The following is a 22,548-nucleotide window of genomic DNA, read 5'->3' on the forward strand; positions in this document are numbered from 1 at the left end:
CACTCTCATTTCCCGATGACTAACAGCCAACGAACAACTACTACAGTCCACGACCATGAGAGAAACATTTGTTCACTTACAGTAGAAATCAAAACTCAGTGTCATGAAAAAAAAAATTATTTGCATTTCTAATTACCTACTGAAAAAAACAGGTATACTGACTTACTCATAATACTCTCTATAAGCTTCAATGATTATGTTGCTAAAAGTGTTTGCGATACATAGAACCGTTGGGTCATAGCCGTGTTTTATCTTTTCATTTATGATTGTGTTGGAGATTAAATGTGTCACTGAACAGTGTCTTGTTGAGTTTTTTGTTAGGTTTTGTTTTTTTAAGTCCCACATCTGCACCCTTTTGCATTTTTTTGGAGATGTCATCTGAGATAAACGTTCGTAAACCAGAGATCTGGATCTGTTTTCTGACGGCCGTTAAATGCTCCTCGTCAATGTTGCGATGAATCCTCCTGCGAAGCCAGAAACACGTCAATGAAATAAACTCACATTTAATCTTGTTTCTAAACAAACATAAGGGTGCAAGAGAAGTGCACACTAGAACTTCTTACTGTAAACGGCAATTTAATTTAAATGAAAACATTTAAAGCGACAGTTCACCCAAAAATGTACAAAGTAATTCAACTCATGTTGTTTAGACTTTCGCTCATCTTCAGAACACAAATTAAGATATTTGTGATTAAATCTGAGAGCTGGATCACTCCTCCATAGGCTTCTTCAGGCATCGAAACTTGCCGGCCTAGAAAAGTTATTAAAGACATCGTTAAAAATAGTCCGAGTGACTACAGTGGCTCAATCTTAAGATTATCAAGCGGCAAAAAAACAAACAAAAATAATGACTTTATTTGATTTGATTTATTGGTTTATTTAAAAGGGGACAGTGCAATTTCACAAAACACATGAACAAACATGGTTAAAAAAGCCAGAATTAGCCAAAAGGCTATTTTTTATCTGTAGTCCCCTGGCCAAGATGTAAAAAAGCATTACAATACAAACAAGAAAATACATTTATAGGTCTATAGCAAATTGACTAAAAAATATCTAAATAACACTATATAAGATAACATAGGGTACACTATGCCTATTACAATAATAAAATACACAAAAACACATTTACAAAAAGACTATATATTAAATATATAATACAGCTCTTGGTTCGGCTTTTAATGTTGGCAGACATAATTGTTAATAAGCCAAATTTTCAAGTTTTTTGTAAAAGCCTTGTAAGTATTGAGTATTCAACTATTCATTCATTTTTCCTTCTCTGTGGGCCTCGAAGTGAGTTCTCGCAGCGTAACAGCGTGGGTTGTACGACACACGCAGGCTCACTATTGGCCGACGGTGGTCATGTGTTGTTTTTTGCACACAAAAAGTATTCTCGTCGCTTGATAAACAAGACCTGCCTGACTGGGGGGTACAAAGCGGCGAAGGCGAGGGATGGGGTGTGGGTTTGCATATCTGTATGTGTGTGTAAGAGTTCGTGTCTGTGTCGCTATGCCTGGCATCATAATCTAGGTGCCTCAGTCCGCAGGATTGTCATACCGATACACAGCTAGTTACCATAGAGAAAACCTTGATCAGGTCCCAGACAGAGTCAACAATCACCAGATGTCCTAGGGAGTCGGGGAAGGAAGGCTCACTGGGAGTTGTTGTTCCAACAGTGGCCAAGGCCAGTGCTGGTTTTAGGGCGGCCAAAAACAGATAAGATTAGGATTGTTTAGTCTTGGGGCGAAAAGCCGCATTCAGTTCTCATGGTCTCTGGACTCCAAAACGATCCATATCGCTCTGCAAAGTTGTGAGCTTCTCCATAGTCTGGTTCATAGACACAGTCCCAGTGCCCACCGCTTCAATCATGACGGGCAGCCTTGTGAGACTTTGGACAGCCGTCACCATCTTTTGAATTCCTCGATAAGCCAGAGCAATGCCTAATCCAATCAGCAGAAGACCTGTTATCATGGTTCCAAATAGGTAGATATCTTCATTGTCCTCCAAAACGTGTAAGGGTCACAACTCTTTGTTGAACACAGATCTTATTTTTTTGCGATTTTCCAAAAGTCTACGGGGAAAATGCATGCGCCGCTAACTTCCGAGTTGTCCTATAAGTGACATCATCACTTCGGCACTCTATGTCACAGCCTGTGACATGGACATGATGAAGATTTTAAACCCGGAAGATGAAAAAAAGTGGAAAAAAAAATTCAATTTAACCATTTTAACCCTACTGTTAAATCTAACAGATGCTCATAGACGTATACACTAGACCTCACCTTGGGGTTCTAAGCATGCGTCAAAAGCGCCGCCATCTTGGAACAGGGGTCTTGTCATAGGAAGTAGCTAGGTAACGCTGCTATCTCTGCCTTTACTTCGAATTCATTGATGGTGGCGGACTTTTGTGCAGCGTATGATGTTCACGGATGAAATCTGAACTAGAAACATTTAATGTTTTAAAAAATTAATAAAAATTCTTTCTGGAATCAATGATAAATACATGTCTGACTGTTGGAACAAACCAAAAAAACAAGAAAAATCGCATTCATGATGATTTATGGTGATTTTATTTCCGTTAGACCTGTGTTTACTACATTGACACTGATGCATTAAAGTGGAGGGGCTCCCCTGTTTCAAGATGGCGGCTCTATTGACGCATTCGTTCCAATGAACTGCCGTAGCCAAGGTGAGGTCTAGTGTATATGTCTATGACAGATGCCAACATTGTGTTCAGTGGTGTTCAACACACATACCTCTGTTAAAATCTCAGAAAATTTGGTTTGGGGTTTCATGATCCTTTAAAGAGACGACCCTTTTAGACCATGCGTCCGGGAGCGCTGACCATTTTTCCCTTTTTGGACACGTCATAAGTCCGCTTGCAGGACCCTCAGTCTGATACTCCGTTACATCCACAAGTGACAGATTTTTTCACTAATACTTCAGCTATCAAGTAAAAAACATGTTAAGTTATGCTCTTCAGTCTGAACTAGTACACCACTCACACTTGATTCAGTATTATATAAAGTTTTTATTTTCACATATTTCAGTCCTATTGTATAAAGGGAATGCAAAAGTGCCGCAAAACACATGAAATCAAAAAGTTTCTGCATAGATCATATGACTTATTTCACACTTTAAAAAGAGAGAAACAGACCGATAGATGTTAATGCATAATTCAGTACTGATACAAAATGTGTTTATGCTGTGCAGAACAGGGTTCATTTCCAGTGCAGTAAACAGACATCTCCAAGACATCCCATAATACATCGACATCATTATACACAACGGTTAGAAAGCCATAGCCTTGTAGAACTGTGAGACACACAAACAGACATAACTGGGTCACAGCTGGACGTGTGCATTTCTACACTATGACTGAATTCAGTAATGCCCAGTGAAACTCGAGAAAAAAAGTCAAAATATATGAGATATAAAGTGGCAATTACTTCCACAGTTTAATGTACAAGTCGATTCTGTGGCAGGAACGAGCTTCCTCAGTTTAATGTAGGCTACATCTCAATTTTGATTATGTAAGAGAGTTTTCTTTTAGAATAGCTTTACACGCTGAAAGTGAAAGATAATGTCCCTCAGTAAAACCATTCACTTATTTACCGAATCTTCACACCACGTCTGCAAAACTACACGCACATTATAAGCTTTAAACGTTTGCTGCTGTTAAACTTTTTGCAAATCTCTCAATCTTCAATAGACACAGTTCTGAGACACCATTCAACACTAACAGCTCAGTTGTTTCAATTGGAAAACTGCCATTTCAAAGCCACACTCATTTCCCGATGACTAACAGCCAACGAACAACTACTACAGTCCACGACCATGAGAGAAACATTTGTTCACTTACAGTAGAAATCAAAACTCGGTGTCATGAAAAAAGAAAGAAATAATTTTTTACCTGCATTTCTGTTTATAGTGTAAATATATGTAAGCAAAAAAAAAATGATATGCTTTTATAAAACGGTTAGCACACAATACAAAATATTAAAGCCAAAAAGATATGTATGCAGCTTTCACGAAATAAAAGCCTTCCTTCCGCTGGAAAAAATAGTCCCTGACTGTGCGACAGAAGTTACGTTATTTCGCCATTAGATGGAGACAAAGGCTGTCTTTATGAGTGAGTCAGTCCGAAGAGAAGACTTTTATTTTGAAAGGACTTGTGAACACACTCACACAAACAAAAAAACTTGTCGTGAACACGGAGAAACAAGAGGCCGTCGGAAAACCCCTTAACTGTTAAAAGAACAATATATCACAACGGACATTAAATGAAAATGCTAACATTATATCTACTGGAAAAAACAGGTAACTTACACTGACTTATTCGATCTCTCATAATACTCTTTGCTTCAGTGATTGTATGTTTAAGCTGTTAAGGATGGTTGCTAGGGGTGTTGTGTAGTGATACATAGGACCGTTGGGTGAAGCGGTCATAGCCGTGTTTTATCGTGAGAAACCCCGTGTGAATATACCCAAAGTCCCTTTATTAAAGTAATTTTACTCGGCGGCCATGTTTGAAACTTCATGGCTCTTTATATGGGGTAAAGTCAAGTTCCGAACTCATACTTTTTGTTTTAAAACGGTCAAATCATGACAATGACGACATTTTCGCCTGAAATAAAAACACAGCTAGACCAATCAGAATCAAGGACTGGAACTAGCCGATTTAGATTTCACAGCAGCTTCACAATACTAACAATAAAATCGGATTAACGAGCCAATAGTGTCATTATTCATCTGAAGTCAGAAGCATTGTTAAAAAAAGATTAATGTGAACTATTCATTGAGAATAAAATAAGGAAGTGAAATTGTGACGCAGGAAACGAGTAGGCCTAAAGTGTAAAACTGTCTGGATGGAAATCACCAGTTCATTTATAATGTTTAACTCCTGCAATACGTGTTTTTGACATATTTGACTTTGATTGATCAAATTCCAGGCTGGAATGTGAGGGACTTTGTTTTACTTTTACTTGAGGAAAAGCTTGATTGTCCATGATGATATAAGCTGCAACAACAACAAGGAATAACAGAGTAAAATAACCAGCCATGTGTGGAATTCAGTATTTTATGGACTATTTTACCTCTGATAGGAGAGATAGTGACAGAAAATGATTGTGTTGGAGATTAAATGTGTCACTGAACAGTGTCATGTTGAGCTTGTGCAGTTTTTTGTTAGGTTTTATTTTTTTTTTAAGTCCCACATCTGCACCCTTTTGCATTTTTTGGAGATGTCATCTGAGATAAACGTTCATAAACCAGAGATCTGGATCTGTTTTCTGACGGCCGTTAAATGCTGCTCGTCAATGTTGCAACGAATCCTCCTGCGAAGCCAGAAACACGTCAATGAAATAAACTCACATTTAATCTTGTTTCTAAACCAACATGAATAAGAACTTCTTACTGTAAACGGTAATTTAATTTAATTTCAATGAAAACATTTAAAGGGACAGTTCACCCAAAAATGTAAACTCTGTCCGGAATGATCTCTCCCTCATGTTGTTCAAACCCGTAAGACTAATTAAGATATTTGGGATTAAATCTGAGAGCTGGATCACTCCTCCATAGGCTTCTATTGATGAACGAAAGTTTTATGGGGTTGAACAACATGAGGGAGAGCATGTACTGACAGAGTTTTCATTTATGGGTGAACTATCCCTTTAAGTCATAAAGAAAAAAAAAATGGACGTTACCGTTCATTTGACGTCTATTTTTGCGATAGATTCCCACATAAACTGCAGCAGCCGCTGTGATGATCACAATGACAACGAGCCCGCAAACCGAAGACGTCGCCACAGTTTTCGGGTCGGTCCAAATCTTTTGTGTTTCTAAAGAAACAGCGAGAGATTTGATGATAAACACGTCAAAGCTACAGAAACAGCCAGAGATCATTGCTTAAATATGTGCTGTGATAATAATGCCAGGGTGTTGTTTATATGTTATTTCAGGCCTGGTATTGTGCGCACTGTTCAAAGTTACACCTCCATTGAAACCGCTCCTTTAATGCATGATGCAACCCTGCAGTGATTGTAATCTGATATATATAATCTCATTCCCGTGAGATTAAATATGGGCCAAAGGTTAGCAGCAAAACCATGGCTTCTGTTTCCAGGGATCAGCTGAGACACAGATCAAATGAACAGCGTTTTAGTCGACTGTGAAGATGAGGCACATATCCTGAGCTCACATTTATCGTTAAAAGGCTAAATTGGGTTTCAAATATAACATTCATGCAAAATGGCAACATATTTATCCATTTAGGTTTTGCTTTTTGAGGTTAATGTTAGCGTTGCCTTCATATGTTTTTTAAATAATACAATAAAAGATTTTGAAATAAATTTGATTTAAGATTAAAAGATTAAGAATATCATGTCATCATTTTCTAATTTATCTTGATTTCGGCTTTTTATGAACTTAATCGCATTTAGTCTTTAATCTCACTTATTATGTCATAATAAAAAATTTTATGTCATAATGTTGACAACTAAATCTTCATATTTTTACTTTTTATCACATTAACATTTTTTTGTGATTTTTTTTTTATTGCAAATTCAGTTTGTTTGTTTTTTAATTATTTTATTTGTATAATTTACACTTTTATTTGTATGATTTTACTGTATACTATATATATTTATGTACATGTGGTTGTTAAAAAACATATCTTAGTTTCATTTTTGTTAATGTAGTGCTTTAGTGAATTAAACTAAACGAAAATGACTTATTTTATTAGTAATGAAAATGTTTTTTTTACGTAGTTTTAGAGTTATTTATCAATAATAACCCTGATTGTTCCTCAATGTAAGTTATGTAACCAAACTTTTGTTTTATTTGTATGATTTTACTGTGTGTGTGTGTGTGTATGGTTGTTAAAAATATATATTTTAGTTTCATCTTTGTAAATTTAGTGCTTTAGTGAGTTAAACTAAACGGAAATGACTTATTTTATTAGTAATGAAAATGTTTTTTAAGTTGTTTTAGTGTTAGTTATCAGTAATACCCCTGATTGTTCCTCAATGCAAGTTATGTAACCAAACACACACGTTTGTATAATTTTTAACTTTTAATTGTATGATTTTACCGTATATATATTTATGTATATATGGTTGTTAAAAAACATATCTTAGTTTCATTTTTGTTAATGTAGTGCTTTAGTGAATTAAACTAAACAAAAATGACTTATTTTATTAGTAATGAAAATGTTTTTTTTTAACGTAGTTTTAGAGTTATTTATCAATAATAACCCTGATTGTTCCTCAATGTAAGTTATGTAACCAAACTTTTGTTTTATTTCTATGATTTTACTGTGTGTGTGTGTTTATGTTTGGTTGTTAAAAATATATATTTTAGTTTCATCTTTGTAAATTTAGTGCTTTAGTGAGTTAAACTAAACGAAAATGACTTATTTTATTAGTAACAAAATAGTTTTTTAAGTTGTTTTAGTGTTAGTTATCAGTAATACCCCTGATTGTTCCTCAATGCAAGTTATGTAACCAAACACACACGTTTGTATAATTTTTAACTTTTAATTGTATGATTTTACTGTATATATATTTATGTATATATGGTTGTTAAAAAAACATATCTTAGTTTCATTTTTGTTAAGTTAGTGCTTTAGTGAATTAAACTAAACGAAAATGACTTATTTTATTAGTAATGAAAATGTTTTTTAAGTAGTTTTAAAGTTATTTATCAATAATAACCCTGATTGTTCCTCAATGCAAGTTATCTAACCAAACTTTTATTTTATTTGTATGATTTTACTGTGTGTGTGTATATACTGTATATATGGTTGTTAAAAATATATATTTTAGTTTCATTTTTGTAAATTTAGTGCTTTAGTGAGTTAAACTAAACGAAAATGACTTATTTTACTAGTAACAAAATAGTTTTTTAAGTTGTTATTGTTCCTCAATGTAAGCACACACACACACACTGCACTGACCTGTGACCTGCAGATAGATGTCGTCCTGTCGGACGGGTCGTATCTGATAGTAGCACTGGTACAGGCCCTGGTCTGATGGAGTCACGCTGAGGATCTTCAGAGAACAGTTCCCCGTCAGCTCTGTTCGCTCACGATACTCTTCCGCTCGATCGTCTTTGTCGTTTTCTCCTCTGTAGTTGTAGACCACGAGCATCTGCTCACCGGCGGCCTTCTGCCAGACCAGATATGGAGGCTGACCCGAGGGACACGTGCAGGGCAGAACCGCAGCTCCTCCGGCCTGGGCCGTGACGTTGTGTTCAGCGCAGTCTGTGTGTGTACCCAACAACATCATCATCATCATCTCAGATACCAGATTCACCATCAAGAGAACGGTTCTCAAAGGTTCTCTCAAAGTTATGAATATGAACAAATGTTCTTCTGGTTTTTCTCAGTCGCTTTGGTGCATTTCTCAGATCAGAATTGAAATTCTCAAAACAAAAGAGAATTTCACATCACAAAAGCAGTTTCTCATTTCTTTGAACAAGTTGCGAATGTTTTGGTACATCCATGCGAATGATTACGTGCGATTCTCTGTTGTTTCCTACATTATCAATTCCTCATGTTGATCAAAATGTGTTCTAATGGGTCTCTGTTGAATAGTACCCCACCCACCCACACAACATTAGGCAATAGTCACAAGTCTTCACATGCAAAATGGTTGAACAAGTTTTCATAAAGCGTATTTCTACACTTGTCCATTAGACTTTATCTAAATCTGGCCTGTTCACATTTCTACTTTTGTTTTTTTGTTTGTTTTTCTTTGTGGTACACAGTCTGTATCGCAGTGAACCGTAAAAACGTAAATGTGAATCTTGGAATCAAACTCCCACACACACTGAGGTGTGTAACCTACAATTTACAATAATTGTCGACAAACTAATGTGACTGTGTTATCCGAACACAACGACACAAGGCCATTCTGATGCACGTTCCCTGACTTCTGAGAGATGAACTGAGGATGTTGAGCAAGACGGAAATTATTGTGTTGCTATTTTTATGGATTATTTCGAGAAATGCACTTACTGTTTCGAGGATGAGTCGAGAAATACACCAAAGCGACTGAGAAAAACTGTAATAAAACGTTCGTTCAGTGTTTTAAAAAATCTTCGCACAAAAACTTGTTGTTTTCACATTTTTCCTTGTTTTTTAATCCTTAAAATTTTAAGTTGATTGAACTGGAAAAAGAGAGTTAATACAATGAAGGAGATTAATTTAACCATCAGAAACTCAAAATTATATGTTATCTGAACTGAATGAATTATTTAAGTTGATTTGACTAAAGAAAAAATGTTGTGATTATTACACTGTAAAAAAATTGTTGGTTTAACTTAAAAAGTAAGTAACCTGGTTGCCTTAAAATTTTAAGTTGATTGAACTGGAAAAAGTGAGTTAATACAATGAAGGAGATTAATTTAACCATCAGAAACTCAAAATAATAAGTTATCTCAACTAAATAAATTATTATAAAGTTGATTTGACAAAAGAAAATATGTTGTGATAACAAATCTTGAAAATATTTTTTACAGTGTGAATTTTTGTCATAATTTTGACTTTTCATTTCATAATTATGACTTTTTATGTCATGTATGTTTTTTGTCATATTGTCACTTTTTATGGCATAATTATGACTATTTATGTTTCATATGTCAATGTCAACTTGATCTTGGACTTCTTATCCAATAATTATCACTTTTGTGCGTCATATTTATGTTTTAAATGTCAAAAAGCATGTAACTTAGTATATCACAGCTATGGCTTTTTATGTCATAATGTCAATGTGTCATGTCATATATATGTTTTTATGCCATAAATCTTTCGTATAATTACAGGGCTCCAGACTAACTTGTTTACCTAGGAGCACAATGGCCGCCAACTGAAAATTGTAGGGGCACAACCAGAAAATGAGCACACACACCGTAAATAAGCATACTAACCAAACATTCACATTTCTACTAATTAAATTTCCAGTGTATTACTAATAAATACTTTAATAGATGCAGAAATTACAATGCCTTTGCGCCCTAATTTAACATTACAACCTCTTGTCTTCTATAAGTATCCGGCAGTGGCGTTGCTTTTTGATTAATTAACATATCACCCTATGCTTGAGGATAAGATTGAGTTTAATAGCGTATTGTGTTTAAACTATCTTGACCATATAATTTTACTTTAAGCATTAGACTAGGGGAGCGCCGGGCACAATGTAACGTGGGGATAGTAGTAACACACTTGTTTTAAATACTTCCACACATGCTAGCATGACGAAACTTGGTGTATTTAGTTTCCAACACTATTGGAAAAAAAATTGTGCCAAAATTCCGAAATCTTTGTAAGATATCATTGAACATTTATTTAACCATAGCAAAAGTATATTTTTTACTTAAGTTATTTTTCATCTCTATTTTTTTGTGTTTATTTAAAATTAGACAAATCTGATATTATTTTAATCTCCAATCTGTTGTTTAACAGTTTATATATTTCGCTAAGACACTAGCAGGGTTTAAACCTCAGTTGGGGCATGTTGTCACACTGCGTTACAATGTGCCCCTAATAGAAATAAGCTATTATATTCTGAACTTTTATGAATTCTATTGAGAAAACATGAGAAACGTGTAAATAAACACTGAGAGGCAATGTTCAGATTATTATTTTGTTTTGAACTATGTTCTAGCTGTGTTTTACGGTGTGTTTGTTGTCAAACTCAAAAATTTGTTTATTTTTAATTATTAAAAAATGCCATTATTTTATATGAAAAAGTTAATAATTGAATTTCATTAAGAAAATATTTTGGTTTGACTTGTATATATATATATATATTTTATTATATCAGATAGCATGGGGATGTTACCAATGTACCCCACCTATGGGGCATGTTGTCACATTTCACTTCCATTCTTTCGGGGTAAATCAAGGAAAAAGTATACACTCTATTAATAAAACAAAACGCAATATTTGCGCGCTGTCTGAGATGAGTAGCATACACTACACACACACACCACATGCGTGCGCCCACAGATCTTGCTTTTGAATGTTTACATTAGCAACTCGCGGGTGATGACGGCGTAAATGACAGGTCATGTGATTTGCCCCTCACATTGAATTGTTTACAAAGATATCGTTTTGTTCGCTTTTTTTATTATCGCTGTTGTAATGTATTATTTGGGAAGACAGCAATTGAATTTAACTGGCACACTAGCCGAACGAGTCAAGTTATGAACAAACGTTCTTCCGGTAATGTTGACAGAACGATCGTTCAATGTTTTCAAAACATTGGCACAAAAAAAAAAAAAACTTTATTTAGGCTATTGGGTTTTTTTTTTCTGAAACGCGTTAGTGGAAGGTATGGTACTTGTTTCAGAGAATATTAAAAAATAACATTTCCATAATAATGTTTGAAGAAGGATGAGATGGAATTTCCCTTAACGTTCACATAGGCTAACCAAGAAAAAAAAAAGACATTTTTTGTTAGCCGGCACAAATTTGCACCCAGAAGTAATAAATCTGACAAAAACCTCCTTTTGGGTTTGTTATCATTTGTAAATAAATATAAAAAAAATAAAAAAATTTTTTTTGAATTTTTTACGACTTTTATGAATAGGCTACTTTATTAACTACCCTACCCGGATATAATACGATAATAAAATAGAATAGAGAGATAATTATTTTTTATAGTTAATTTCCACTTAAAAAATAATGATAATAACACCATTCAACATCCCATTGGGCTTGTAACGCTACTCACCCGTGCACGCGCATGTCGACAGCAGCACCAACGCGAATGTAAATCCTCTGAGGCGAATGGGTCGAGTTCGGGTTCCGGAGGACAGAATCATCTCACTCAGGCCCTTCTCATCTCTACAGGGTCACGTGTTCACAATCTACACAGATCTCGAGCTGGAGTTTGCATCGTTCCCGTCGGAGATGTTTGTTCATCAGCCCGCTTTCACTGACTGAAACACGCTCACTTTTTACTCTCACTTTAAAATGTCATCGAAAGCGAAAGTATATCTGTAACACGTGACATCAGCCATTCGTGTTACTCTTACAAGAAAATCATGCTAAATAAACGCAAATCTTATCTTAAACGTAAATCGTATCTTATTATTTATTTATTTATTTTATCTCACTCATTATTAAGTGATATGTATTGTTTTTATGTCATACGTTCTACTTTTATGTCATATTAATGTTTTTTTTATGTCCCAATGTTATGACTTTATTGTAAGATTAGGCAAGTTTTTGTCATATTTTGACTTTCCCATAATTATGTCATATTTATGTTTTAATGTCATAATTGTAAATAAGCATGTCGCATAGTGTCATTATCATGCTTTTTTTGTCACAATGTCGACTTTTCTACATAATTAATCATCACATTTTATTTCATATTTATGTTTTGTATATGTAATCTATGTTTTTGTCATGATTATGCAGTCACTTATTATGTCATAAATATAACTTTTGTAAGATTTGCCTGAGCATGATTGGCTTCCATACAAGTTTTTCATTCAGAATTTTTAACTCGGAGTCATGCGCAAAATAAATAGACCATCTGATAGACCAATCACAGCACATTGACGGAGTCCCCCCCTATCCAATCACAGCTCAGTAACTGAGTCACGAGAGCTAATCAAGGAATAAAAACAAACCAGAGCCCGTCAGGAGTCAAGTCGAGTTCCTCGAGCTGAAGCGGTTTGTATTGAACCAAATGCTTCATTTGAATGCTTTTTCTTAGTCGTGTTGTCATATTTACATAATATATTTTAATCAGAAAGAGATGTTTTTCCCATGAAATGTGCAGCGAGCGTCGTGATGTATGAAAACTGAAAGGCTCCCGGTAGAATGAACGTGTTGACATGGTTCAGGTTCATCGGAACGATAAAATGTCGTTGTCACAGATTTTATTCTAAAATGCTGCTCCAAACATGCTTTACGATGCTAAAACTATATATTTATATGCCCTCGAGTGCTTGGTACTGTAAAATAAATACGAATATATATATATATATATATATATATATATATATTAGTCAGAATTAATAATTATAAATGTACAGCACGTCATAGTTTTATAATTCTAAACAGTTTAAAACAATAAATAAATATTTGTGTCTTATTTAAAATTTTTATGTAAAACTAAATAATAAGTGTAAAAATAAAGTATTGAAGATTTTTACTTTTTATGAATTTTATGAATACATTTTATTTTAAAAAACAGAATTGATTGTGCAATAATACAATAAAATATTAGTATAAATACATCATTTTGTACAATAAAATACATTGATCAAAAATAAAACAAATGAAAACATAAATAATTGTATTAAAGTAAAATAAATGCAACTGTATTTAAATTAAAACCTGATTAAATGGCTAAATTAATACATTAGACTAAAATAAATAAATAAAAAAGTAATTTGATTGAAATATAAAATGACAAAAAACTAAAAAACCTTATTTAAATAAATAAAGCTTAAAAGCAACGTAGAAAGGTAAAAATGAGACTAAACTAAATTTTAAAAAATGTTAATTCAGTGTAATAAAAAATACTAAAATAAATGCAATTTGCGTTATTAAATAAATAAATAAAAAATATTAAAATAAATGAACAAAATACATCTAGAAGTCCAAGAAAAAACAATGATGTAATGTAATAGAAACTAAATAATTTGCATATTTATAATATATGGAAGTATACAGCTTAAGTTTTAAGATGGATTAAAAACAGATTCAAAAGCCCTGGCTTAAAAAAAAATCATTAAATAAATAATAAAATGTAATAAATAAAAGTAAAAGTCCAAAAAAAAAAAAACACAATGATGTAATGTAATAAAAACTAAATATTTTGCACATTTATAATACACATTTTTCACAGTAAATGTCAAGATGGGCGTCCCTTGCACGAGGATGGTAACAGATTGAAAAGCCCTGACATGTTGTTTGCATGTGTCTCCAGCAGAGATGGAGTCGATGGGCTCTGAAGATCCGGAGGGTTCTGCCGGGTCTGAGGTCCACACGGCGATGCTGTGGAGCATCCAGGAGGCGGTCCAGAGGCAGACTCTTCAGATCGGGGTCTCTGCGTGCGGAGCCACGGCCCTGGTGGACGTCCTGCAGGCGCTCGGCATCATCGCGGTCGCCCCGGAGACGGTGAACTCCTGCGTGAGGACGAGTCTGAGGAGGAACACGGCGCCGCTGCACGACTACCTGCACTCGCGCAGCAACGCCGGTACACCCCGCTCTCCACAGCCTTCACTTCACACTCGACACAGTGTTTGGCACATTTGGGGGGAGGAAAAATATTCCCAAACAATTTGAAAATATAGTATGAGAATTAATTGCACAATTATATTGTTAACTATATAGCAATGTGCAGGTGATACTCGAAAAATTTGAATATTGTGCAAAAGTTCATTTATTTCAGTAATTCAATTTATACAGACTCATTACATGCAAAATAAGATTTTTCAGCCTTTATTTGTTATAATTTTGATGATTATGGATTACAGATATGAAAACCCCAAATTTAAAATTAAAATATTGTGAAAAGGTTTTCATATCTGTAATCCATAATCATCACAATATTCTAATCTCTCGAGTTTTACCTGTATTTATTTCGCGTAGTGTAACAATTCTTCTGGGTTGTACGTCACACACATCACATGACCAGCGTCGGCCAATAGTGAGCCTGCGTGTGACGTATAACCCAGTAGCGCTCACTCGAGGCCCACAGAGAACAACATGAAGAGTTGAATAAAGTTGTTATTTTTGTTTAAAAAGTATTCTCGTCGCTTGATAATCTTGAGCCACTGTAGTCACTCGGACTATTTTTACGATGTCTTTAATAACTTTCTGGGCCGGCAAGTTTCAATTACAATAGAAGCCTATGGAGGAGTGATCCAGCTCTTAATTTGTGTTCTGGAGATGAACGAAAGTCTTACGGGGTTGAGCAACATGAGGGAGCAATTTTATGAATACATTTTATTTTAAAAAACAGAATTGATTGTGCAATAATACAATAAAATATTATTATAAATACATAATTTTGTACAATAAAATAAAACAAATGAAAACATAAATAATTGTATTGAAATAAAATAAATGCAACTGTATTTAAATTAAAACCTGATTAAATGGCTAAATTAATACATTAGACTAAAATAAATAAATAAAAAAGTAATTTGATTGAAATATAAAATGATAAAAACTAAAAAACCTTATTTAAATAAATAAAGCTTAAAAGCAACGTAGAAAGGTAAAAATGAGACTAAACTAAATAAAAAAATTGTTAATTCAGTGTAATAAAAAAATACTAAAACAAATGGAATTTGAGTTATTAAATAAATTAGAAATATTTAAATAAATAAACAAAATACATCTAGAAGTCCAATCAAAAACAATGATGTAATGTAATAGAAACTAAATACTTTGCATATTTATAATATATGGATGTATATAGCTTACGTTTTAGGATGGGCGTCTCTTTGCATCTAACAGATTGATAAAAAAAAAAAATCATTAAATAAATAATAAAATGTAATGAATAAAAGTACATTATTACAGTGAGTCCAAAAAAGCACACAATGATGTAATGTAATAAAAACTAAATATTTTGCACATTTATAATACACATTTTTCACAGTCAATGTCACAGTTTCAATTACAATAGAAGCCTATGGAGGAGTGATCCAGCTCTTAATTTGTGTTCTGGAGATGAACGAAAGTCTTACGGGGTTGAACAACACGAGGGAGAGTCATTACTGACAGAGTTTACATTTCTGGGTGAACTGTCCCTTTAAATATATTTCTATTTAGCCATACTGTGTTTTGCTCTGTAATACCCCTGTTCTCCTCCAGGGGCGACGCACCTGCAGCTGATCGACGGGGCGCACCAGGCCAGCGCGGGGCTCGTCGTGGGCCGGTTCTTCGGGCTGTTTCCCCGCCGCAGGGTCAAGCTGGTGCCCTGGTTGGCCCGGTGGATCCTGCGTGGAGCCGTTCCCGTCGCCACCATGAACATGCAGAAGGCCGTTCCCGAAGGAGAGCAGATCCCCGACGCCTGGCACCACCAGCTCATCTTCGGCGTGGGACCCAGAGCCGTGTTCATGACCAACCCTCTGGATGTGGGTGCGTCACAAATCACTGTGTTTGGGGTGTAACAATATATTGTGTCACAAATCACAATATTTCGCAATACAAAAATGTAACAATATGTATCGTGGATAGTTCAACCAAAATATAAAATTACTGTGTGAGAAAAAAAAAAATAGTTTGAGAGTTTTAGTGTCAGTCCTACATTATATGATGTTGAATATAATGCTTAATGCATTGGTCCTGATAATGCTTAATTTCTTACGTTACCAGTAAAAAGTGGCCGACATTATTATAAATATATCTAGTCAGTGAAACAACGCAAAATAAAACCTGATTCAAAATATTCATCACAACTAAAATAGTATATCAGTTATACTAAAATAACTCTGATACGTTTATTTGATTTGTGTGTAAAAAGAACTAATTTTTTTTTTAAAAAGCACATAAAAAAATTAGTAAAACGAAAACTGAAAATATGAAAGCTAAAGTAAAGTTAAAGTTGTAGTATAGTTAAACAACAGTAAACTGTTATAGTACAGTAAAAATAAAAACTAGTGGTCGACTGAAATATTGGCCGATATTTGGCTATTTTTTATAATCTATGTTTTTTTTTTATTATTTGGGTTGATGTGTCGGAAGCGGGACTTTTATTTTGAAATGAACACAGTGTACATAATCATTTCCTTTGTGTTCCTTCTTAGATCCTACACTTGTTGTTTTCTTCCACAGTGAGTGAAGAGGAGGTTCATGAGCGTCTTTGCAGCGAGTCTGTGCTGCTCATTCGCCGGGAGGATGTTCTGAAGAGACTGACACCAGATGTTGACCTATCACAGATCTCAGATCAGCATCCCGACCTGCGCTGGAAGACATTAAATGTGGAGGGTACTGCGCCATCTTTTGACTTTTTGATGATGTACATTCAACATGTACCTGTACACCAGGTGATCAGAGTCTTCCATCAGCCTGAAGGGGTTTATTCTGAGATAACAACCGTCTGGATGTTCATTATCCTGATTTTTACACATCAGTAAATAATTTGACGCGAAACATTAAACTGAGTTGAAATATTTGATCAGCTCTTTAAACAGAGAGCGACTTATCACACAGCATTTCAACACATAAATAATTATGGAGATCAGAGATATTTTCAGAGTAAACTGTTTTAAAATCGCACTTGTTTGTATCTTACAATCCAACCGTGTACAAAACAATAGTCACAAAATGGCCGCCGTTGCGTAATATAACGAGAGAGCGAGTCCACGATACTGAATGGCATAATTAAATACCTCCTCACAAAATATTGATTCGACTGAGTATTAATATTTTATTAGCTCGACAAAAGCAAAACTTCCACAGAGACAAAACATTCCCAGTGAGCCAATCAGAATCAAGTATTCCACACAGCCGTGTATTAATGCACACTATATTTTCACTTTGTTCGGTGGACTGTAAATGTCACCTCTATCGTCCAGCTAATGCACTGAGCGACTGACCGCGGGTTTTTATTTTAATTACAGGTCAGGTTAGAGAGATGATCAGGGAAGAAGAGCGGAAGGACGAAGAGCGGCCGAAGACGTCGCACCTGATGATCCCCGCGGCGTACAGCTCTGGAGTGACTCTCTTCGCTCTCCGAGACTCGGACGTCGGGCGAGAGCTCCTCCACACGCCGGAGCTGCCTCTGCTGTGAATCTGCACTTCAGCTCACACTCCTCAAATACAGTTCAACTTGAGCCTTTACGCTCCTCAAACGCTTCTTTATAGTGGAAAAAGGTTCTAGATTATTCAAATGTTCTTTGCACTAAGAAAAATAAGCTTATTTGTGGAATCAAAAATGGTTCTTCTGTAAAAATAAACTTTTGGAACCTGTATTTTTAAGAGTGCATGTTGATGATGATGAAATCTACAGCTGATTAAGTTATTAAGGATCAATATCATGTCTTTGGGATTTTAAATAGATGTGTATTGTTTTTTCACGTTGTTTGAGCGTTTCTTGGTTGACAGCTTCATGTTTATCAAATAAAAAAGGCAAGAAATGCACATCTTAGTCCTATTAGGAACCTATCAAAATATCTAGTTTTGTGTTGTGTTGGAATTTTTTTAAGGATTTATTATGATAGAAATAGGAAACCTTTGCACATTCCTGGAGGATTCTGGAACTACATTTCCCAAAATTCCCCTGAAAGGAAGTTGATCGAACTGAAACTTGCAACTTGAAGGGTATTTAGACTTCCAAACACTATATTATATATTTGTTTTACACATCCATCTCATATCCCAGATCTACGACACGGTTTGTAATTCTTTAATTTTGTTTGTAACGTGTGGAGTTTAGCGTCAAGGAGTCTGGTTCATTTGTAGCGAATCGATTCATTAGGACAGTTCGATTCAATTGATCAACTGAATTAAAATTTGTTAAATATTAACATTACTGCTTTCACGAGATATAGGCTAAATTTCATATACACATATTAAGGAAGATTTCGCCTTGGAATAAAAATAGCTAATTGCGTATTTTATCGAACATTTCCTACTTTTGTCGCAATTGAGATATAAACACGGAATTTATGAGGGGAAAAAAAGGTTAATGAGGTAAAAAGTTGCAAGTATTTTTTCCACATGTGGTGAAAACAAGCTTTCATTCATCGTGGTGTATGGAAATTATGTTTATGATCTCACCTCAGATTATAGTCACTTAATCTAATCAAATCATTCAAAAGAACCGATTCAAAAGATTGATTCGCTTCGCGAATCGAACGTCACTAGCCTGTCCGCACGTGGTTTGTTGTGTTAAACACACTCTGGTCTTCTTCTGTCCAGCAAACACGACCTGATCGAGACACAGGATCTCGACTGTACCCTGCACTTCATCAGAAACAACGTAAGTGAGCAATTACTATTACAGAAGCAACAGATACTCGGCATAACAACTTAAAGAAGATAACTCAGAAACTACATAAAAGTTATTTGTTGTTTTTAGCAGTCTGACTGATGTTGCATCATGATTTATTGTGCAGTGCTGAATGAATGTTTTACAGGTTTTTGAATATGTTTCATGATAATATCTTGTCTTTTTTGAACGTATGTAAAACCTCTTTTTAGACATGTTCATAAAACTTCATGACATTAAATATGTGAATCCTTTACAACTACAACAGTGCCACCATATTTTTTTATAAGAGTTGTGTCTGAAACTGCAAAACATGTTCGTGCATGATAATTGCTCATGCATTTCAAGATCGATCTAATGCATAATCATTATTATGCATATATGTGTTGCATTTAGTGTTCTTATAACGTCTAAAGTAAGCAAATGAGCAGCAAACGCCGAATCTCGTGATGCGAGTCACTCATGTGATGCTTGTTAACATACTCCCTGTGATTGTGTGTTTAATTGATTTGTGATCATCAGTTATCCTCACCAACTCTTGCTCAACACGAGGAATTGTGTCAGTGGGTTTTGGAGCCAAAGTTCAACTTAAAGAGTCTTGTTTTCAGAGTTAATTGTTGGTGTTCTCATGCAAATGCAATGCACAGTGATTTGTTGCAGTGCTTCTGTAGGTGTGTGTGATGTTAATGTCTGCTGGGATTTAAGGTCTGGCATCAGCACTGAAAGGTCAATGGCAGGGGATGATCAAACTCGCATCGGTGCATCCTATAGGTCAAACACTGCATCCAATCAAACCGCCTCTTTAGATGATATACAAACTATTTGCATGCAAATAGTGAAAGTTAATTAAATTGTTTGATAAATACACACTGTATTTGTTAGCTATATTAATTAACGTGAACTATCAATGGAAAATACAACTAAAGCATTTAATATTCTCGTTTAATGATGTTAAACTCAACATTTACTAATACATTATTCAAATCAAATGTTGTATCTGTTCATATTATTTAATGGACCTGAGCTAACATGAACTAACAATCAACTGTGTTTTTATTAACTATAAATAATGTTGCTCATTGTTTAATGCATGAATTAACTATCTTAAAGGAACTACTTGTAAAGTGTTTCCACTTTTTTTGTTTAAAATACTAAAATTATTTTACTTAAGTGTAGTGTTTTATTAATTAAATTATATACTAATAATTAGGGCTGTCAAATGCTTAATCGCGATTAATCGCATCCGTAAAGTTTGTGTTTACATACATAATATATATGGGTGCACTGTGTATAATTATTTTATATATAAATACACACACATGCTTGTATATATTTTCATGTATATAGATTTATATATAATTTATATTATATATATATAAATATTTTATATAATAATAATATTTTTTCTTAAATACACATGCATGTGTGTGTGTTTATATAAATACAAAATAATTATACACAGTGCACCCACATATATTATGTAAACACAAACTTTTATTTTGAATGCGATTAATCGTTTGACAGCCCTACTAATAATTAATGTTCAATTATTTTATTTTGACACTTTAAATAAATGAATGGCAAAGTTGAGTCTAAGGTCTCATTATAATTCCAGTTGTTTTGCTCAAGATGTTGCTGTAATTAAACACTAATGAAAGGGATGTTGCTCTAGTCTTATTAATTATTTATTAAGATATGTATTTAAAATTGAATGTAGTTACAGTTTTATTATTTCAAATTTATTTCTGTATTTTTTTATTAACTAAATTAAATAGCACAATTTCTCATAATTATGGCAATCGTTGAGAACGAGATCTATTAATTTAACACAAATTAACACTAATATTCAATTATTTGCTTTATTTTTCGACTCCATAACTAAGTAAATGGAAGAGTTAAGTCTTTGGTCTCATAATTTTGGCAGTAGTGTTGCACAAGATTATTAAACACTAATTAAAGGGAGATTTTTTTTCCTTACCAATTATTATTTATTAAAAAAAAAAATTATTTTTAAACGATTTAAAAAAAAAAATATTTAATAGTTTGACACTTGTTTAACTCTTCATATTGATATTGTTGTCGCATATGGGATCGTTGCATGTGTTTATGTTGAGGTCATGTGACCGCACAGGTCAGAGGTCATGGCGGAGAGGGTGCTGGTGGTGGGCAGTGGAGGGCGTGAACACGCACTAGCGTGGAAGTTAGCGCAGTCGCCTCTCGTTCAGCAGGTCCTCGTGGCTCCTGGGAACGCCGGCACGGCCAACAGCGGCAAGATCTGCAACTCGGGTGAGTCGTGACGAATTCAAAACACAAGCTTTCATGATAATGCATCGTGTTTTATTCATTATTGTTTGTCTACGACTCACTTGGAGGTTTAACAACCAACACGTTTCTAAAAGAACAACATGCATTGAAAAAAATCAGTGCTGGGCAACGATTAATCGCGATTAATCGCATCCAAAATAAAAGTTTGTGTGTGCTGTGTATAATTGTTGAATATATTAATACACACATATGCATTACATGTATAAATTAAGAGAAAAATGTTAGTTATATATAATATAAATTATTATTAAAATGCGCTTCGAGAATCAGAGTAATCGATTAGTTGAGTACTTACAAATTAAAAATACAAGTATGACGTGTACATGATAATGCATTGTTTCATTAATAAATGTTACGCTGTTAATACATATGTTAATAAATGTAACATGCATTGGAAAAAAAAAATATTTTAAAATGCATTGAATGTGGAACCTTGTTATATGTTATAATATTGTCTATTATTTTTTTCCAGAGGTGTCTGTGAACAATCACAGTATTTTAGCACAGTATTGTAAGGATCATAGCGTGGGACTCGTGGTCGTTGGTCCAGAAGTTCCTCTCGCTGCTGGTAAGATGCTTTGTCTCTTCATTATTATTTTATTTAATTCCTAAAACATGATTAGCATGTTGCTAGTATATTGCTACTATTATGATTTCAACAAGATGAACATGCTGCTAGTATAATGTTAACACAATTAGCATGTTGCTACTATGATGTTAACTCGATTAGCATTTTGATAAAAATGCAAATTGCATGTTGTTAGCATGATGCTAACCAAGATACTATCATGCAAACACAATTAGCATATTGTTAACATCAAGATGTTTCCCAGATAGCAAACTGACATTGAATCAACGTGGAAATATGACATTGAAACAACGTTGATCTGACATTGTTTTGCTCATCGAATTAACGTTGAACCAACGTCAGACGCATCATTCTTTCAAAACTAACGGAAAATCAACTTGAAATCAACGCGTTGTTTCAATGTTATGAAAGCAAACCAATTTTCAATTTTCATTTAGCTTTGAAGAATGCCGCGTCTGACGTTGGTTCAACGTTAATTCGATGAGCAAACTCAACGTTGTTTCAATGTCATGAGAGACGTCGTTTCCACGTTGATTCAATGTCAGTTTGCTGTCGGGGTTGTTAACATAATGCTATCATGTTTTAATGCCTCACTAATGTTGTTAGCATGTTTTAGCATGATGCTAACACAATTTAACTTGTTTTGAATCATGGTTCAATAATTTAGAA

General features: G+C 34.3%; 3 protein-coding genes across 5 annotated transcripts in view; 2 read left to right on the top strand and 1 right to left on the bottom strand.

Moving 5' to 3' along the window:
• Positions 1 to 377: 377 nt before the first annotated feature.
• LOC148978784 (uncharacterized) lies at positions 378 to 11,968 on the bottom strand. Of its 2 annotated transcripts, none has more exons than XM_089132585.1 (4): positions 11,733 to 11,968; positions 7,952 to 8,257; positions 5,703 to 5,837; positions 378 to 464 (listed from the first exon to the last, which is right to left on the bottom strand). In XM_089132585.1, exons 1-4 carry the CDS (start codon positions 11,821 to 11,823, stop codon positions 430 to 432), a joined length of 567 nt encoding a protein of 188 aa, XP_088988711.1. In that variant the 5' UTR covers positions 11,824 to 11,968; the 3' UTR covers positions 378 to 429. The 2 variants fall into 2 exon arrangements, with proteins under 2 accessions (XP_088988711.1, XP_088988710.1); XM_089132584.1 differs by lacking the exon at positions 378 to 464 and adding an exon at positions 4,924 to 5,333.
• Positions 11,969 to 12,591: 623 nt separating this feature from the next.
• LOC120460548 (uncharacterized) lies at positions 12,592 to 18,115 on the top strand. Of its 2 annotated transcripts, none has more exons than XM_039648372.2 (5): positions 12,592 to 12,682; positions 13,950 to 14,216; positions 15,845 to 16,111; positions 16,808 to 16,960; positions 17,596 to 18,115. In XM_039648372.2, exons 2-5 carry the CDS (start codon positions 13,952 to 13,954, stop codon positions 17,763 to 17,765), a joined length of 855 nt encoding a protein of 284 aa, XP_039504306.2. In that variant the 5' UTR covers positions 12,592 to 12,682; positions 13,950 to 13,951; the 3' UTR covers positions 17,766 to 18,115. The 2 variants fall into 2 exon arrangements, with proteins under 2 accessions (XP_039504306.2, XP_039504307.2); XM_039648373.2 differs by having other exon boundaries at positions 12,604 to 12,682; positions 13,947 to 14,216.
• A 718-nt stretch (positions 18,116 to 18,833) lies between these two features.
• Positions 18,834 to 22,548, top strand: part of gart (phosphoribosylglycinamide formyltransferase) — a 24,068-nt gene continuing 20,353 nt past the window's right edge. Inside the window, exons 1-3 of the mRNA XM_089132583.1 lie at positions 18,834 to 18,956; positions 21,097 to 21,251; positions 21,763 to 21,858. Coding sequence (XP_088988709.1) covers positions 21,107 to 21,251; positions 21,763 to 21,858 — 241 coding nt within the window. The 5' untranslated portion in view covers positions 18,834 to 18,956; positions 21,097 to 21,106. The remainder of the gene's footprint in view (positions 18,957 to 21,096; positions 21,252 to 21,762; positions 21,859 to 22,548) is intronic.

The sequence above is a fragment of the Pimephales promelas genome, chromosome 6 (assembly GCF_988280905.1).
Source record: "Pimephales promelas chromosome 6, fPimPro1.hap1.1, whole genome shotgun sequence".
NCBI lineage: Eukaryota > Metazoa > Chordata > Actinopteri > Cypriniformes > Leuciscidae > Pimephales > Pimephales promelas.